This window comes from Rhagoletis zephyria, unplaced genomic scaffold (assembly GCF_001687245.7).
Source record: "Rhagoletis zephyria isolate East Lansing unplaced genomic scaffold, Rhagoletis_zephyria_1.1 Rzeph_scaffold_00267, whole genome shotgun sequence".
Taxonomy (NCBI): domain Eukaryota; kingdom Metazoa; phylum Arthropoda; class Insecta; order Diptera; family Tephritidae; genus Rhagoletis; species Rhagoletis zephyria.
Window position 1 is genome coordinate 299,706 of NW_016157351.1, and position 14,716 is coordinate 314,421.

At 39.9% G+C, this 14,716-nt stretch overlaps 2 protein-coding genes across 2 annotated transcripts; one reads left to right on the forward strand and one right to left on the reverse strand.

Moving 5' to 3' along the window:
• The first annotated feature begins 486 nt into the window (after positions 1-486).
• LOC108358526 (uncharacterized) lies at positions 487-1,400 on the forward strand. Its single transcript, XM_017609929.1, has 2 exons — positions 487-1,058; positions 1,130-1,400. Exons 1-2 carry the CDS (start codon positions 501-503, stop codon positions 1,136-1,138), a joined length of 567 nt encoding a protein of 188 aa, XP_017465418.1. The 5' UTR covers positions 487-500; the 3' UTR covers positions 1,139-1,400.
• A 12,962-nt stretch (positions 1,401-14,362) lies between these two features.
• LOC108358520 (60S ribosomal protein L7-like) lies at positions 14,363-14,716 on the reverse strand. The gene has a single exon (XM_017609922.1). The coding sequence runs from the start codon at positions 14,714-14,716 to the stop codon at positions 14,363-14,365; it is 354 nt and encodes a 117-aa protein (XP_017465411.1).

Consider the following 14,716-nt stretch of genomic DNA (forward strand, 5'->3'; position numbering starts at 1 on the left):
TTCCCAACAATGCCGCTGCCGTACATCCTACCAAAAATGCCGGTACTGCCCGTTCCACCGACTTTGAAGTTGCCACCAATGCTGCCGTTTCCATGGATACAACTGATGGAAGGCCGAGGCTTACAGATATAGACGAGGAGGTGAATGCATTAAAAAAACGCCTCGAAATATTAACACTGATGAAACAAATTGAGGAGCTAGAAGGCCGGACCCCAATTATGAGTCAACGGCGTTTAGATTTCGGGGACATTGAACATGCCCTTCCCAAATTTAGTGGCGACGACGTGTCACATTCGGTTCGTTATTTTCTCAACGATTTTGAGGAGATAATGGAGTCGTCGGGGGCGGACGACAAATTTAAATTGCTGGCGCTACGTCGATCGTTGACGGGGACTGCTCGGGTATTTTTGTCGACTACGTCGGCATTGAGCTACGTCGCCCTGAGGCAAGCGCTGCTGGCTGAGTTTGACGTCAAGGTCACTCGGCAAGAAATTTATAAGATGCTATCGCAGCGGCGATGGAAGCGGAAAGACGAGTCTATGCACCGTTACGTTCTCAGTATGCAGGCATTGGCAAAGCGTGCTAACGTTTCCGAAATGGAATTTATAGATTTCATCATTGACGGTATTGGGAATGTACCCAACATGCAGATTCTTTTGACGGCACGTACGCTAGATGAGTTGAAGACCATTATAGGTAGATATCAACATAAATATTTCGTGGTCAATACATTGAACACGAATACGAAGCAAGTGACAACAACAACAAATATGAGACAACAATCAGCAACGAACGTAAAGCAACCAGCTGGGACTTCTAAGCCGAGGACAAACATACAACAAGCAACGCTCTGCTACAATTGCTCGCGTTATGGGCACACCAAACCCAGTTGCCCATATCCACTTCGTCCAGATGGTTCTTGTTTCCGTTGCTGGCGAATGGGCCACGACCACCGTAATTGCCCGAATCCAGCAAAAGTTCTGAAACCAAGGGAGGATGTTGCGTTTGTAGCAGATGAAGCAGCATACAATGAGGATGTCATCGACGAGTTTAATTTTGTAAGTATATCATATGTAGTAGGTAGAGAGCTGATATCTGACGTTGTATTCTCTCTTTTTGACACCGGTAGTCCGGTTAGTTTTGTAAAGGAGTCGATGGTCCCAAAACAGTTGGAGCATGCAAGTATAAAGGCATCGGAGGAAAAAGAATAACCGTACTTTTTAAAATTACATGTATAATTGAATTTTCTAATAAAAAGAGTGAAATTGAATTGAACGTTATTTCAAATGAAGGTATGACCATACCACTTATTTTGGGACGAGACTTCCTCCGGTTATTTAATATAAGATTAAGAGGTATCACAAAGAAATATTCTAGAAGTGAATTATTAGAAATTAGAGACCGAGCTAATTCTATTATGTACAACCCTAATGTAACTCGTTCCGATGCGCACTCCATCATGATAAAGCTGCCTAGACCCGATGATAACTATAAAAATGAAACTATTGCCGATAATTGTAAGGAGTTTAGTGATCCCGCTGCCGTTGACGTGTACGATATATTTAATATTGACTTTTCTCACGACCAAAAGGACGTTACTATAGACCCTGAGTTGCCTAGAGTTCAACATGAGGATCTTAAACTAATTATAGACGGTGCCTATTTAAAAACTGATGTAACTACCGAACCATTTAAGTACGAGATGAAAATTCACTTAACTTCCGACGTTCCCTTTCACTGTGCCCCTCGAAGGCTCTCTTATGCTGAGCGAGACCAAGTACGATCTATTATAGACGAATTGCGTCAAGGGGCGGTAATAAGACCCAGTAACTCCCCGTACGCTTCCGCTATTGTGTTGGTAAAAAAGAAAAATGGTAAAATACGAATGTGTGTTGACTATCGGGCCCTTAATAAATTAACAGTTAGGGATAACTACCCCTTACCCTTAATTGAAGACTGCATTGATTATCTGCAGAATAAAAGGTTCTTTTCGGTATTGGATCTGAAAAGTGGATTTCACCAAGTGCAGATGGATCCAGAGTCAATTAAATTTACTGCCTTCGTAACGCCGTTTGGCCAATACGAGTACCTTAAAATGCCTTTCGGACTAAAGAATGCCCCTGCCGTATTCCAACGCTTTATCAATAGTATATTTAGAGATATGATCGATGATAGAAAGGTTATTGTTTATATGGATGACATTCTTATTGCTACTGAGAATTTTGATGAACATAAAAGTCTGTTAAAAGAAGTATTGGAACGACTTAATTTACGAGCCTTAGAACTCAATTTAGATAAGTGTCGATTTGGTTTTGGTGAAATTGATTATTTAGGATATTCCGTCACCCGTTCGGGAATACGGCCGAATGACTCCCACATTAAAAGTATACAAAAATTTCCAGTACCTACAAATTCAAAGCAACTGCAATCGTGTATTGGCTTATTCTCATACTTCCGCCGTTTTGTACCATCGTTTTCTCAAATAGCCAAACCCTTGCAGAATTTGCTTAAGAGAGATTCGCCGTACGACTTTAATGACGAATGCCTCAATGCCTTCAATGAATTGAAATCTAGGTTGGTTAAAAGTCCAGTGTTGGCGATATATAGTCCTGAACGGGAAACAGAATTACATTGTGATGCCAGTAGTATAGGATTTGGATCAGTATAGTTGCAGCGTCAAGATGACAAAAAGTTTCACCCGATTTCATATTTTTCTAAGACTGCTTCAGGTGCCGAATCAAGATATCACAGTTTCGAGTTAGAAACGTTATCTATAATATATGCGTTAAGGAGGTTTAGGCCGTATTTAGAGGGTATAGCTTTTACAATAGTCACTGACTGTAATTCATTAACTATGACGCTCGAGAAAAAAAATCTTAACTCTCGGATATCTCGATGGGCTTTAGAACTCCAGAATTACAGTTACAAAATACAGCATAGGAAGGGATCGTCCATGGGCCATGTTGATGCTCTTAGCAGAAGAGAGATTGGGGCAATCCTAAACACTGATGATATTGAATTCTTAGTGCAGGTAGCTCAAGAGCGGGACAAGGGCATTGAGTCGATACGAAATCGTTTAGAGAAGGAAGAAGTAAAAGATTACGAACTAGTGGATGGGCTCATTTATAGGAAAAACCCGGCGGGTAAAAGGGTTCTTTATGTACCTTACGAAATAGAGGATAATGTTATACGTTTGATACATGAGAAGATGGGTCACCTGTCAGTTGACAAAACCTTAAGTAAGTTATGTTTGTATTACTGGTTCCCACATATGCGGACAAAGGTAGAGAAATTTATTAGGAACTGCTTGAAATGCATAGCGTGTGCTACACCTCCGCAAGCGAGGGAGAGGACTTTGTATGCGATCCCCAAAATCCCATTGCCCTTTGACACCATTCACATAGACCACTTTGGACCATTGCCGTCCGTTAGGTCAAAGCGAAAACATATTTTGGTCATAGTTGATGCATTTACAAAATTTGTTAAACTATATCCTACCAATTCCACAAGTACGCGGGAGGTCATTGTTGCTTTGGAGAAATATTTTAGTTACTATAGCCGACCAAGAAGAATTGTAAGTGACAGGGGAACCTGTTTTACTTCCTTAGAATTTGGTGCATTCTTACTGAGACATAATATAGGCCATGTAAAAGTTGCTGTCTGTTCTCCACAAGCCAATGGACAGGTTGAGAGAGTGAACAGAGTACTAAAGGCTATGTTAGGTAATTGATAAATAAATAAATAAATAGAAACTACTCGAGGTAGAGTACGCTATTAACAACTCAGAACATAGTACCTGTCACGATACACCGAGCCGGCTTCTTTTCGGTATCGAACAACGAGGTGTAATTGTAGACGAATTTACTGAGTTTTTCCAAAACAAAATACGTCCAGATGAAGGTCGAGATTTGGTGTAAATTCGTCAAAATGCATCCGACTCGATCAAGGCTAGACAAGAATACGAAATCGAGCGGGCCAACAAAGGCCACTCCAAGACTAAGACATACACAGTGGGTGACTACGTTGTTGTGAGAAATGTCGATACGACTGTTGGAAGTAATAAGAAGTTTGTACCCCGCTATAAGGGTCCTTATGTAATATATAAGATTTTGGGAAATGATAGATATGTCGTGAGGGATATAAATAATTGTCAGTTGACTCAGCTTCCTTATGATGGAGTAATTGAGGCCCACCGAATCCGGGATTGGCGGCAACTACCAGATGAGTGCGCTGACGAACCAGAGAGGGATCCTTTAGAACTTAGCTAGTTGAATATTTCAGAATCGAGGCCGATCCTTTATCAGGTTTGGCCGAGTTATAAAATAGCAAATATATNGGTGCGCCTGATCGAACAGCATTATTCGACCCTACGTGTTAGCTTATATACCTAAGCAGTTTATACCAGCAGGACCAGCGTCAACTGTGCCGACGACCCCTGCAACAATGCCTCATTTTTGGTCATCTACAAGTCAAGGAAATTTAAATTTGCCAATGAACTCAACGACATTGCCTCCGATGGGCAATCCAGCACAAGGATATAGCCATACCATACGTAAGTTACAAGATCTCCCAGAATTTACAGGTCTACCCGAGCAATGGCCTATGTTTGCCATTGCATACAAAGAAACAACAGATGCCTATCGTTATACAAATCTGGAGAATTTATTGCGTCTTCAGAAAGCGCTAAAGGGCGCAGCTAAAGCAAAGGTCGAAGCTTTTTTAATACACCCAGATAGTATCACTGCGGTTATGAGCACACTAGAGATGCACTATGGAAGGCCACAGATACTGATTAACAGTCAAATAGCGAAAGCGAGAGCCTTTCCGTTGATTTCCAGTTCAAGAATATCCGAAATAGTAAACTTTAGCACGATGGTTTCGAATCTGACAGTGTTTTTGCAAAATGCCTGCGCGACACCTCATCTGTGTAACCCAACGCTTTTAGATGAGCTAGTAAGCAAGTTGCCCCTATCGAAGAGAGAAGAATGGGCTCGTTATGTATGTGTGAACGGAATGCAATATCCAAGTGTAATAGAACTTAGTCAGTGGTTGCAAAGTATTGCAATGTTCATAGCAATCGCCACAGAAACTGAGCAAAGTAAACCCGAAATAACGCACAATGCAAAGCGAGATAAAGTTTACAAGCCAACGTACACAATTACCACGGATGATAAAAAGCCGCAGTGTTTTTTATGCGACGAACAACACGATGTTTGCCAATGCTCAAAATTTCGCCGCAGCCTCGTCGGTGAACGATGGAAAATTGCCAAAACAAAACGCCTTTGTTTTTGTTGCCTTCGTGATGGCCACAATGTAACAAGCTGCAATATTCGCCGTGAATGTGGAATTAATTTTTGCAAAAGATACCACCATCGATTGTTGCATGAAGAATGTAAACAAAAGGCTGCTACTGACAAAAACAGCAGCACAGAGAAAACGTCAAATACGGTGAATGAACAAATGAACTCGTCGAAAAAGTGGGCGAATCCAAAAGAAACGACAGCGAATGTCGCCACTATTTTCGGAAAAGAACCAAATAAGAAAACTTTATTTAAATTCTTGCCAGTGATAATAAAAGGTCCGAAGGGATGCCGTAAGATTATGGCATTCATAGACGACGGCTCAAAAATGTCTCTTATTGAAGAACAGATTGCTAAATCAGTTGGGTTAAAAGGGCCATCTGATTTCTTGTCACTCCGATGGATAGGTGGTAGAACAACAAGGGAAGCGTCTCAACGCTTGAATGTAGAGATTTCAAGTGCAAATGTTAATGCACATACATTCGAAATGAGAAATGTTAGAACAACAAAAAACCTAGAGTTACCGCCACAAACATTAGATTTGGAAAATTTTAAGAAGAAATATGCCGATTTAAATGATTTACCGATTGAAGATTATTTTGATGTTGTGCCGCAAATGTTAATAGGCATTCCGCATATATAGCTTGTGCGTCCAATAGACATAATTAATTTAGATGAACACTTCGCTGTTCATAAAGCAAAATTAGGTTACATGCTTTTTGGTTCGAGCAAGATAAGATAAATGAAATTCAACAACAAATGCATGAGTATTTTACCATTGAAGATTTTGGGGTGAAGTCGCTAAAGCCTGTTGCTTCGGAAGCTGACCAGCGTGCCGAGCGAATTCTCTTAGAAACGACCAAGCGATGTGGCAACCAGTATGAAACCGGTCTCCTGTGGAAAGAGGATCGTATTCAATTTCAGGAAAGCTACTCTATGGCCTTGAGTCGTTTGCATATGATCGAGAAAAAGATGAAAAAAGATGATGAATTCACTGCATGGTATGAAAATATAATTGAAAGCTACGTTACNCTGCATTGTATGAAAATATAATTGAAAGCTACGTTACGAAATCGTATGCAAAAAAATTGTTAGCTGAAGAAGCTGCTATAGTGAAGCCCCATACATGGTACTTGCCACATTTTGCTGTATGCAACGTTCATAAGGGAAACAAGAGGCGTTTAGTGTTTGATGCTGCTGCATCGATAAACGGTGTGTCATTTAATTCGAGATTGATGAAAGGCCCGAGCGCCTATCAGCCACAGCCTCTTGCAGCAATTCTATTTAAGTTCCGCCGAGGAAAATTTGGTGTTTGTGCGNAGAGGTGGCAGTCAATCCGTAGAAACCGATATATATGCAATGAGTGCGATGATTTTTGGTTCAGTTAGCTCCCCGTGCTCAGCGCAATACGTAAAAAACATAAACGCTGAGAACTGTGCTGGACCGCGTGAGAGAGCAAAAGAGGCAATAGTTAAACGTCACTATGTAGACGACTATGTCGACAGCTTTGATGGTATTGACGAGGCCATACGGGTGGCAACTGATGTTTTGGACATCCACGAGAAGGCGGGTTTCGAGCTAAGAGGATTTATCTCCAACTCGAGCGAAGTTCGCGATATGTTAAATAAAACACCAGGACCAGAACTGGATAACGTTTTAGCGAGCATGTTTAATGGCGAATCTGAAACGGAGAAGGTATTGGGCATGTTCTGGCGACCAAAAAGCGATGAGCTTTGCTTTTTACTAAAGTTTGCTAAGGTCTCTCCAGCAGTTGTGAGTGGCAATCGTCGTCCTACCAAAAGCGAGGTATTGAGCCTTACGATGTCCATATACGACCCATGCGGATTTTTGGCCAATATCGTTATCAAATCTAAAATACTGCTACAAGAATTGTGGAGAGTCAACGTGGGCTGGGATTCACCAATACCAGATGATATTTACCGCAAGTGGTATGATTGGTACATGGAGTTGGCGGACGTAGAAAACATAAGCGTACCGAGGTGCTATCACAGCAATTTTACTGACCCGAATTCTCACGTCGATATGCATATTTTTGTAGATGCGAGCGAAGTGGCTTTCTATGCTCTAGTATACTGGCGGATCTGTTATTTAAACGAAGTCGGTGTGGTGTTCGCGGCTGGGAAGTCGAGATGCAGCCCAATTAAACCTCTGTCCATTCCCAGATTGGAGCTACAGGCAGCAGTCCTCGGCGTTAGACTAATGAACGCTATTGTTCAAAGCCATGATGTGAAGCCGCAGGAGATAATCTTCTGGTCTGACTCTAAAACGGTCATAAACTGGATACGCTCGGACTGTCGCTATTACAAACAATTCGTCGCACACCGTATCGCAGAAGTTTTGGATTCAACAGACGTCGGTCAATGGAGATGGGTGCCCGGGTCATTGAACCCTGCTGACGATGGAACCCCACTGAAGACGAAAAAGCAAACGAGAAATTGTTCGCGTTGGATAGCCGGCCCACAGTTTTTAAAGTTTCCGAAGGATAAGTGGCCTTCTATGCCAGTAGATATGAGCGAGCAGGAAAGTGCAACTGAAAGGCGCCCAAAAAGTTTACTGACTATTTCTGAGACTGATCGATGTATAGAGTTCGCAAGATACTCGAACTATTACAAGCTTCTGAGAGTGATCTGCTGGGTCCGTCGCGCGATGGCTAAATTTAAGGACAAAGGTAAAGCGCGTTTTCACGTACATCAAAATTTATCGGCAGCAGAGTTAAGAACCGCTGAAATCGAAGTTTGTCGCTTAGCTCAGAGGGAAGTCTTCGGCGAAGAGATACAGTTATTGGCGGACGGAAAGTTTTTGCCAAAGAGTAGTACAATTTAAAGCCTAACCATGATATTGGATGAGGACAAGGTCTTACGATTGGCAGGTCGTATGGATAGAGCAAAATGTGTTGCCGCAGATACAAAGCGGCCTATAGTTCTACCGAAGGTTCACGCCTTAACTACATTGATTGTATGTCATTTTCATGAGCGGTATCAGCATCAAAATCAGGAGACTATTTGTTCAGTGATTCGTCGCAAGTTTTGGATACCATGTATAAGACAGCTTGTTCGATCGGCAAAGGTGCATTGCCAGCTGTGCAAAAATATGTCCGCTAAGGCAAAGCCACCCCTCATGGGACAATTGCCGGAAGACCGTCTTATTCCGTTTATCAGACCTTTCTCATACGTGGGCCTAGACTATTTCGGCCCATTAGCGGTGACCGTGGGTCGGCGGCATGAGAAAAGGTGGGTGGCGCTCTTTACGTGCATGTCTATTAGGGCAATACATATCGAGCTCGCAAAAGATTTATCGGCGGACTCAACAATAGTATGCTTGAGGAATTTTATGAACCGACGAGGAGTGCCCGTCCGATCAGAAGCGATAGGGGTACTAATTTTGTAGGCGCCAGTAAAGAGGAGTTAGTGCTAATCGATCAACGTGTGGCAGATGAATGTGCAAGGCGTGGCGTGGAGTGGGTATTTAACACCCCTGCAAATCCATCAGCTGGTGGAATATGGGAGCGAATGGTTCGCTCCGTGAAGCGTGTATTAGCCTTTGTGCTAAAAGAGAAGGCTCCACAAGCGGAAACGCTAATGTCGTTACTTATCGAGGCTGAGAATCTAGTTAACTCGTGTCCTTTAACATATTTACCGCTAGAAAGTGGCAGCACCGAGCCTCTAACACCGAACCACTTTCTACTTGGTGGCCCGAACTTTGTGCAAACTCCAACAGTGGATGAACAAGTATGCTTACGTAAGCAGTGGCACATCGTTCAACAACTTAAGCAAACCTTTTGGAAGAGATGGGTCCTGGAGTACCTTCCAGAACTTACACGCCGAACTAAATGGCATCAGTTCGTAAAGCCTATTCAAATTAGCGACGTCGTGATTATTTGTGATGATAACGAATCTCGTGGTGAATGGAAACGAGGAATCGTGACTGACGTATTTCTGGCAGCTGACGGACAAGTAAGATCCGCAACAGTAAAAACATCAGCTGGTTATCTACGTAGGCCTGCTTCCAAACTCGCAGTACTAGATTTACTTGGTGAATCTGAATCCAGATCTGAAATCCCGATCACATTCACGGATGGCGGGTTGTTGAGCAGTTGAACGTGCAACCAGCAATTTTGTATTTATGTATTATGTCAGACAGATCTGACATTTACGATACTAATTTGAAAATTAACTGAAATTTGAAATCCTTGTTATGTAAGTCGCCCGGCAACATATTTGTAAGAGACAAAAAAGGTAACGCTACTTCTTAGCAACCATTTTTCATGATAAAGAGCAAGGCTATTGAAAAAGCAGGTTGATGGGAACAAATAGCAAATAAGTAAGTTGAATTACATGAAATTGTATCTTATTAACTTATATTACTTAATACAGATAATAAACTCCCTCCCTCTCAACCGCAATATTTGTATATTAAACTGAGAATAGCAAATACCCAAACGGAGTTCGTGTTATTTTTGCTTTAATCCCCAACAATGAGTTTCATTTTCTCGAGTCACCTTTTCACTTTTCGTTTCCGTGTATTCACTACGGGTGGGTAAAAAAAATTCTGGCGAAACTCACGATAAGGCTGATTAGTAAAATGCATCGTTAATTAACAAAAAAAAAATGTAGCTTGTATATTTATCTCTCTAACGCATTAATTCTATATATGTCAAGACCAACGCCCGACGCCGTTATGTCTGAATTTAATAACGGCTCTATGACAAAATATTCAAGAAATGTATTCGTAGATTTTTATTTACTTCATTTCATACATTAATATTGATCTAATTTTGTTTAATAAGTACCACGAATAAATATTTAACAAAAAACTATTTCACTTAAGCTGAACCAAATTTTAGTTGCTCGGAGCTAATTTAGGAACGCTTCATAAAATATTTTCATATACGGTAAATGCAACCCTGGTTGCATGATTAATGAGCTGAAAAACTAAAAAAAATAATTAAATTTGTGGATTGAAGCCTTTTGAAATGGCCTTTAGAAACGGCAATGGAATTTCGACACTATTCAAGGAATTGCGAATATAAGCTGCCTTCCGTTTGGCACATTTGAGGTTTAAACCTTCAGAAAGTTACAAAAAAAAAAAATTTCTACTTTTATTTATTATTAGCAGACCCGGCGAACTTCGTTCCGCCCAAAATAAATTTTTTGTAAACATTTTGGTCCAACATTTTCACCTAGATTTCACGTTCATGATTTTTAGTGAGGCATTTGTCTTCCAATATTACGGTTTGGTGGTTATCATAAGGCATATTTGCCGTCTTAAGNAGGTTTAAGTTTGTTACGGTACACGAAATAAGCTGTGAGGTCGTTTTACAATGTGTTATGTTTTTGTTGTCGAAATTCTATACAAAAATTTAATATTTGTTTGTTTGTTGGTGTATGTATGTCGCAGACATACATCATTAAAAGCTCATTAAAGTTTTTTTGAAAATAAAGCACATAGTTAAAATATTACACGTTTTTCTTTTAATCACTGACTACACGAAATAAGCTGTGAGCCACTGTATCTCCATACCAAGTTCGAGACCTATTCCATGAACATTTTCCGGGACATGCAGGGGAGGCCCCCTGGACCTAGAGGTATGAAATATGCTTGACATCCGATTCTCATACCTACCATATACAACACAAAAATTTCATAAAGATCGGTCGAGCCGTGTAGGATGAGTTCGATTTGTATATATTAGATAAGCACGATGCGAGAACATAGAAAAAATTTCGATGAAAATCTCGGGTTCACAAGTATCCTATCTCTTAAGTTGGAACCAACAATACACACCCAAAAAATTTCATTGAAATCAGTTAAGCGGTTTCGGAGATTAGCGTAATCGAACACAGTGACACGGGATTTTTATATATTAAGATACCCTAATTTAATCACCTACCATAGATACGTTTGCGTACTAAATTTCAATTTCATTTGACTTACGGTTTTGAAATTATAGCTGATAAAATTTTCCACGCCTATGGGAAGTGCCACGCCCCCTTTTACAAACCCATTTATATATAAGCACCTACCATTGATATATCTGCATACCAAATTTCAAGTTCATGGGACTTATAGTTCCGATGTTATAGCTGATAAAAAATTCCATGCCTATTGGATGTGTCACGCCCTCTTTTCCAAACTCATTTATATATACCCTAATATAAGTACCTACCATTAAAATGGCTGCGTACGAAATTTCAAGTTCAAGCGAGTTCCGGAGTTATAGCTGATGAAGAATTCCAGGTCCATGGGACGTGCCGCTCCCCCTTTTCCAAACTCACTTATATATAGCCTACTATAAGCACCTGCTACAGATACGCCTGCGTACCAAATTTCAATTTCACGTGGCATATGATTCCGAATTTTCCACGCCTATAGGATGTTCCACGCCTCCTTTTGCAAACTCATTTATATATATGCTACTATAAACGCCAACCATATGTATGTATGACTGAATAACAAATTTCAAGTTCATATGACTTATAGTTTCAGATTTATAGCTGATAAATTATTCCACGCCTATTGGATGTGCCGCGCCCACTTCTACAAACTCATTTATTTATACCGTACTCTAAGCACCTACCATATATATGACTGTATACCAAATTTCAAGTTCATATGACTTATAGTTTCAGATTTATAGCTGATAAATTATTCCACGCCTATTGGATGTGCCGCGCCCACTTCTACAAACTCATTTATTTATACCGTACTCTAAGCACCTACCATATATATGACTGTATACCAAATTTCAAGTTCAAGTGACTTATGGTTCCGAAGTTATGATTGATAACAAATTCCACGCATATTGGATGTGCCACGCCCACTTTTACAAAAACATTTATATATACTCTACTGTAAGCATCTGCCATATATATGACTGCATACCAAATTTCAAGTTCATGTGACTTATAGTTCCGGAGTTATAGCTGATAAAATATTCCCATGGGATGTGCCCGCCCACTTTTTCAAACTCATTTATATATACCCTACTATAAGCACCTACCATATATATGACTGCATACCAAATTTCAAGTTCATGTGACTTATAGTTCCGGAGTTATAGCTGATAAAATATTCCCATGGGATGTGCCCGCCCACTTTTTCAAACTCATTTATATATACCCTACTATAAGCACCTACCATATATATGACTGCATACCAAATTTCAAGTTCATGTGACTTATAGTTCCGGAGTTATAGCTGATAAAATATTCCCATGGGATGTGCCCGCCCACTTTTTCAAACTCATTTATATATACCCTACTATAAGCACCTACCATATATATGACTGCATACCAAATTTCAAGTTCATGTGACTTATAGTTCCGGAGTTATAGCTGATAAAATATTCCCATGGGATGTGCCCGTCCACTTTTTCAAACTCATTTATATATACCCTACTATAAGCACCTACCATATGTGTGACAGAATAATAAATTTCAAGTTCATATGACTTATAGTTTCGGATTTATAGCTGATAAAATATTCCACGCCTATGGGATGTGCCACGCCTCTTTCTGCAAACTCATTTATATATACATACCTTACTGTAAGCATCTATGTCTATGTCTGTATACCAAATTTAAAGTTCATGTAGCTTATAGTTCCAGAGTTATAGCTGATAAAATATTCCCAAGGGATGTGCCACGCCCACTTTTTCAAACTCATTTATATATACCCTACTATAAGCACATACCATATGTGTGACTGAATAACAAATTTCAAGTTCATATGACTTATAGTTTCGGATTTATAGCTGATAAAATAATCCACGCCTATGGGATGTGCCACGCCTCCTTTTACAAACCCCTTTATATATACCTTACTGTAAGCACCTACCATAGTTATATCTGCATACCAAATTTCAAGTTCATATGACTTATAGTTTCGGATTTATAGCTGATAAAATAATCCACGCCTATGGGATGTGCCACGCCTCCTTTTACAAACCCCTTTATATATACCTTACTGTAAGCACCTACCATAGTTATATCTGCATACCAAATTTCAAGTTCAAGTGACTTATGGTTCCGAAGTTATGATTGATAACAAATTTCACGCATAACAATGCCACGCCCACTTTTACAAAGTCATTTATATATACTCTACTGTAAGCACCTACCATATATATGACTGCATACCAAATTTCAAGTTCATGTGACATATAGTTCCGAAGTTATGGCTGATTAAAAGTTTCACGCCTATGGGAGATGCCACGCCCCCTTGTCGAATCCCAATTTTTTTACCCTATTATAGGCCCAGGTGTCATGGCAATATTCTGTCAAAATTTTGTTCGATTCTGTCCGTCCGTTTAGGATTAAACCTGGTACATACATACACACATACATACTTCCACAAATATATAGTAGATATATCCTTCTCTTAGCGTGTAAGTTTCAAGTCCCAATATTTCTTTTCAATTCAGCAAGTAAATGTAATTTTTAGGAATATTCTGACCCCAGCGTCACCTACCGAGNCATGGCAATATTCTGTCAAAATTTTGTTCGATTCTGTCCGTCCGTTTAGGATTAAACCTGGTACATACATACACACATACATACTTCCACAAATATATAGTAGATATATCCTTCTCTTAGCGTGTAAGTTTCAAGTCCCAATATTTCTTTTCAATTCAGCAAGTAAATGTAATTTTTAGGAATATTCTGACCCCAGCGTCACCTACCGAGCAAATTTTTTGTAGAAATATTTATTTTCAAGGTACTGATATATGTTCCAAATATGAACCCAATCGGTCCAGCCGTTTAGTAGTTTAGTGACATTCAATGTAAAGAAAACTGTATGAAATTATGAAATCGTGACGTCACAGCATTCTTAATTTTTTGGCAACAACAAAAAGTTTTGAATTTTTTAAATCGAAAAACCTTCCACACAGAAGGTCCAAAATAGTACTTTTTACAGAATTTAAATCGGTTCAGCCGTTTGGTCAGGCATCGCGGTCATACGAAAAACATTTAATTTTTATATATATAGATATATATATTTTTGAAATAAAAATACTCCACCTTGTACACCAAAGAATTTCTTTAAACCATCTTGCGCAGCAGTTTGTTGATCTTATCTTCACCGTTACCGAAATCACCAACCTCAACGTAGTGATTAGCGCTCTTGCGCCAGCCGCCGGTTGGTGTTGAGCTTGAATGGCCAGAGGAAGTTGGAGGCTTTCTTGAAGTGGGATCCAAAAGTGAATATTTCGTGCGCCAAATAACAACGCACTGAATATCGTGCGCTTTGCGCAATTTGCGTTCGATCACAAAGTTGTCAGAGATTGAGACACGTTGATGGTTGTGCTTGACAATTCCACGTTTGTAGATCAATTCACGAACTGATTTAAGATTAGGATAACCCCATGTGATATAGGGTTCGGCAATGCGTAGCAT

What these genes read in the sequence shown, in the direction of transcription:
- LOC108358520 (XM_017609922.1), bottom strand. Translation starts at nt 14,716, where the DNA reads ATGCTACGCATTGCCGAACCCTATATCACATGGGGTTATCCTAATCTT.
- LOC108358526 (XM_017609929.1), top strand. Translation starts at nt 501, where the DNA reads ATGCTATCGCAGCGGCGATGGAAGCGGAAAGACGAGTCTATGCACCGT.